The 5,239-nt window shown below is 47.8% G+C and overlaps 1 protein-coding gene across 1 annotated transcript; it reads left to right on the top strand.

Moving 5' to 3' along the window:
• Nucleotides 1-1,298: 1,298 nt before the first annotated feature.
• On the top strand, nt 1,299-3,509 carry LOC149525478 (stonustoxin subunit alpha-like). Its single transcript, XM_089776027.1, is given in 4 exon segments — nt 1,299-2,448; nt 2,451-2,507; nt 2,510-3,145; nt 3,148-3,509. Coding segments are annotated over 4 exon segments (2,205 nt in total).
• Nucleotides 3,510-5,239: the final 1,730 nt, after the last annotated feature.

The following is a 5,239-nucleotide window of genomic DNA, read 5'->3' as shown; positions in this document are numbered from 1 at the left end:
AACCCTATATGGGGGGAGGTGTTCACCGCTTAGCTCCCAGGAGCTGTGCAGCCAGACTGTAGCTCCAGAGACGTGCGCACGTCTCTCCTGCTCTCTCTCCCTCAGCAGTTCCGGCCCCCACAGCAGCCTCATTCCACCATACAGCCCTGCCAGCTGGGCCGCATGGCTGCCACAGAGCTGTGTGGCTTCCCCCAGCAGGGACAGCCTCACCATTGCTGAGCTGGAATGCACCACTCACCCTGCAGCAGGAAAGTGAGTGGTGCGTGCTGCTGTGCGGCTTCGCAAAGGAGGTGGCTGGGCTTAGAATTTTTTGTGTGTGGCTGTGCAGGTGTGCACCTGAGAAGAAACGCTGCCTATTTGTAACAGCTGGTCCACACCGGTCAGTGCAAAGTGTCTGGTCTCAGTCTTAGTCTTTTCTTATTCCATATAAATTCCAGTAGAGTCCTCTGTATTCCTGCTTGGGTTCTGAGATCATGAAATAAGAAAAATATCCTTGGCACAATAATCATTTGGATGGTAGCTATTCTCTCCTACCAAGAGATTGCACAACTGCTAGTCCTTTGTCAGTTGCTGAAACAGTGCTCTGTGTAGTTTTAAAGGATGACACAGTAAACATAAAACACTTTAATTCCATGTGCCATAGACGATGGGAAGTGAAATCTCTCCTTCTTATATTGCCTCAGATGGTGTTCGAATTCTTCATTCTGCTATCTACGCTGCTGATATACTAGCATTCCAAACTCACAATAACTGTAATATAACATCAATAGGTGTTACCAGCCCTTAGACACAATGATGACAGAGGCCAAAGAATAATAGGAAAGACAGACAGTCATTCCACAAGAGCACAGTCTTTCTACACATCTTACTAGTATTGTGTTATTTTAATGTGAGACAAATTAAACGAGACGGTTTTCATATCACACTCTGGTCACTAACTGGGTGTTTGTGGCATTCTCAGGTATCGCTCTATGGAACACTGATACTCTTGGTTTCTGAGGACAGGACAAGTAGTAATGGGCTTAAAGTGCAGCAGGGGAGGTTTAGATTGGACATTAGGAAAAAATTCCTAACTGTCAGGGTGGTCAAATATTGGAATAAATTGCCAAGGGAGGTGGTGGAATCTCCCTCTCTGGAGATATTTAAGAACAGGTTAGATAGACATCTGTCAGGGATGATGTAGACGGAGCTTGATCCTGCCTTGAGGGCGGGGGGCTGGACTCGATGACCTCTCGAGGTCCCTTCCAGTCCTATTATTCTATGATTCTATGATTCTTAACAAACAACTGGGGACAACGATGCAGCACAAGACTGAATTTCAAATCATCGCTTCTGACACCATAGAAGCTAAGACCTCTGATCTCAACCTCTCAGGATCCCTGAAGGCCAGTTTCCTGGGTGGCCTGCTAGAAGTGAATGGATTAGCAACCTTTTTAAATGACACCAGGAAATCCAAAAATCAAGCCCGAGTTACACTGCAGTATTCAACAACAACCAGGTTTGAGCAGCTGGCCATAAGCCATTCAGAGTGCCAGAATATCTCTTATCCTGCTGTACTTGACCAAGGCAAAGCAACCCACGTGGTCATGGCTGTGCTGTATGGGGCTCAGGCTTTCTTTGTGTTTGATCGGGAAGTTTCTTCATCAGAGAAGGTAGTAGAGATACAGGGACACATGAAAGCTATGATAGAAAAATTACCAAAGATTTCAGCAAGAGGGGAGGGATCTGAGAAAAAGGAGAACAAGAAAGAAGAAAAGGCTGAAAATTTCAGTTGCATGTTTTATGGTGACTTTGCTCTTGAGAACAATCCAGTTACTTACCAAAATGCCATGGAAATTTATTCCAGCCTCCCAAAGCGACTGGGTGAGAAGGGGGAGAACGCTGTGCCAGTGAGAGTCTGGCTGTACCCGCTGAAGCTGCTGGATTCCAAAGTTGCTCAGTTGGTGCGGGAGATCAGCATAAAACTGATCTTTGATGCTCAAACAGCCTTGGAGCAGCTGACCGAACTGGACATGCGATGCAACGACATGAAGAAAAATCCAATTGCCACAACCTTCCCAGAAATACAAAAAAAAATCCAGCAATTCAAAGATCTGTGTCAGCAACACAGACAGATTTTCCAGCAACAACTGGCAGGAATCTTACCTGCTATCCGTGGAGGTGGAGCAGAAGAAAGGGCCCTAGTGGACATTTTAAGAAGCAAAAAGCAATCACCGTTCAATGCAGATAGACTCAATGAATATCTGGAAACAAAAGAACAAGAGATGAATAACGTGGATTCCTATCTTGCTGTGCTAAAGAATCTGGATGTCATATCCTCAAAGAGTGAACTAGAAAAGGTAGTACTCTGCCCCGAGCATGATTCTGTTGTGTCTTTCACACTCACTTCATTGCACAACAAAGAACCATATTTATCCGATTTGAACATTTGGCTGGAGAACATTCATGATTGGCCAGTTCTCCCTCTGGGAAATCAAATGACAAACAGTGGTTTGAGGATGAAAACGTAAGAAAAAAGCACGAAAATTTGAAAAGTCCTTCTTAGACTTCACCAACCTGAATAAATCTCAAGAAAAGACCCGGTTCATCGTTGCCTCGGTTCCAGATGAGGACAATCCAGGTGCTTCCATTTACGTGTATGCAGATGGAGAGCTGCTCAGCACCAACTTCCAGCCTCCATCAAAGCCTCTTCCTCCTGTGACAGACAGAATCAGACATGACCATGTGCAGCTCACGCTGAAACCGGCAGCCTATGGCAGGGCTGAGATATGCGGCTACCGGGCAGAGTACAGACTTGTCGGGCAGGAGAACTGGGTGGCTGTGAATGTCAGTAACACACAAGAGACACTCACAGTCACAGGCCTCCATCCAAACACCCAGTACCAGTTCCGATACGCGGCCGTGAGCAAACCAGGACTCAGCGAGAGCAGCGACGTGAGCGACACAGTGAAGACGCTTCCTCCTACCAGCCCCCCTGGGAAACCTGTAGCAGTGACTGTAGAATTATCGGCCATCACCCTGACCTGGGAGAGTCCATGTGCCATTGGAGATGGAGTCAGTATAAGCGAGTACAAGGTGCAATACAGAGAGGAGGCTGGAGACAAGAGTGATGAGGGGGAAAATAAATGGCTGGAACAAAGGACGGACAGAGAACCGAGTCCTGCACCGTTGAAGGCCTGACTGCTCAGACGTCCTACAGATTCCGGGTGTCGGCTGTGAGTGTGGACGGGGCTGTGAGTGACTCAAGGGAGGTGACATCTATTTCAACTCCAAAGGTAAGAGAAAATGCAATAAACGTGCATAAGTCTAACTCTAAGCGCACATTTCCAATATCACCAGCCTGCCCACTGCCTCTCATCCCGGCATCTGGTCCTAGTGTCTTTTCCAGCCAATCAGTGTTGGGGGTTTTCTTCTTCTCCAGGCTGCCCTCTCCTCCCACTCTTCCATCACCTGCATGGACACAGTCATTGTCTCCCCTCTCTGTCCTCTTCACCATGTGCCAAGTGTGATGTAGTAGGGACTGCATTCAGTTGTGTACCTACAGTGTCACTCTGTTTTGCATTCACCGCTTGCTTTGTTGTGCCACTAATCTTAGCGTACATCTAAACTACATGCCTCCATCGACGGAGGCATGTAGATTTGTGTATTCAAAAAAGGGAAATGAAGCCGCGATTAAAATAATCGCGGCTTCATTTAAATTTACATGGCTCCGCGCGCTAGTCTGGATGCTCCCCTGTCGAAATGAAAGCCTTTTATTGACATCCCCTGTAAACCTCATCCTATGAGGCATAACGGGGAGGTCGATAAAGGGCTTTCGGGTTGGCGCGGCGCGTCCAGACTAGTGCGCGGAGCCAACAAACAGCTGATCAGCTGTTTGTCAGCTCAGCGTGGCAGCCATGTCAATTTAAATGAAGCCACGATTATTTAAATCGCGGCTTCATTTCCCTTTGCCTATCTGTCTAATCTACATGGCTCCATCAACGGAGGCATGTAGTCTAGACACACCCTCACTGTCCTATTCAACTCTCCAGTGACTGCATGTGTGTGTGCGCGTCTGTGTGCGCGCACAGTGCCCAGTGGGGGATGGGGTCTCTGGGGGAGGGCTTCTGAGGGGAGTCTCACAGGCAACAGCCCAGGCTGGCCTGACACCTGAGCTAGGTGGAGAATTCCATTGGGTGACTCTTTGCCTGGGGAACTGACCAAAGGGGGGGGGGGGGCGGCCTGGGTGCTGAGCCAGTTGCTGAGGGTGTGGGATAGTTTTCAGCTGGTTTAAGGAGAAGGGAGCCTTGCTGGCCTGGGGGGCTGGGGCAGGAGCCTAGATCTGGGGTTCTGGGCCCCCTGGCCCCCAGATGGGTTGTATTAACTGCTCCTGGTCTGTGTAACAACATGTCGATGCTACGCTGTGTCCCTGGGAACCAATAGACCGTCTCTTCTACCTGCCGCCTGAGAGTCACATCTGGCTGTGGATGGGGGTGCAGGGCCTGGTGACTCCCCCACATTCGGTGACAGTGAGGGGGAAATCTCGTTCCCCTGGGGTACAGAGCCCCCAGAAGGGTCCAAGGATGGAGGTCAAATCAGTGAGGCAGGAGAGAAATCTAGAAGGAAAAACTTGATGATGCATGCATGCAGGCTGGCACACCAAGAGTGAAAGCAGCACTGAGAGACAGATTCAGGTATCCTATATACAGAATGCTTAGACAGTTCAGTTGTTGATTGTTATTCTTTAACATATCAAAGTCTCAGCAGAAGTACTCTGAGACTTCTGTTCACCCCAGGAGTGCTAGAAGTAAGTTTTACAAAACAAAGGCACATGAGAATGTGGAGTGGAGACGTCTACAAGGCAAACTGTGACAAAGATAAGGGTTTACATGACAAATTGTGACAGACTAGGAGTATCCATGAACTTGAGGTAGGAGGCATTGGAAGGGTCTTGATTAGAGTTAATTTGATTTCTCTCTGTTACAGGGAGAGAGGCCTGGAAAACTTAACCCTTACAGCAGTTTTCTTTTAGAGAGTTTTGATTTCTGCACAGGTCCCCCCTTAGACACAATTGGAGTTATTGGATTTTTCTCCCACAATTCCCCCCTTTAATACTCCTATTGGAGTATTACTCAAAGTTATTCTGGACATTCTTAGGTATTCTTCTTTTGCTGGGATGAATTCTTATCTTAGAGGGAGGTTTTCTTTATCAGTTACATGACCCACTGCCCATTCACTCCCAGATCTTTACCAGTGCCAA

Source organism: Pelodiscus sinensis, chromosome 2, assembly GCF_052426305.1.
Source record: "Pelodiscus sinensis isolate ZL-2025 chromosome 2, ASM5242630v1, whole genome shotgun sequence".
Lineage (NCBI taxonomy): Eukaryota > Metazoa > Chordata > Testudines > Trionychidae > Pelodiscus > Pelodiscus sinensis.
The sequence above is the reverse complement of the archived record's forward strand: the minus strand, read 5'-3'. Positions and strand labels throughout refer to the sequence as shown.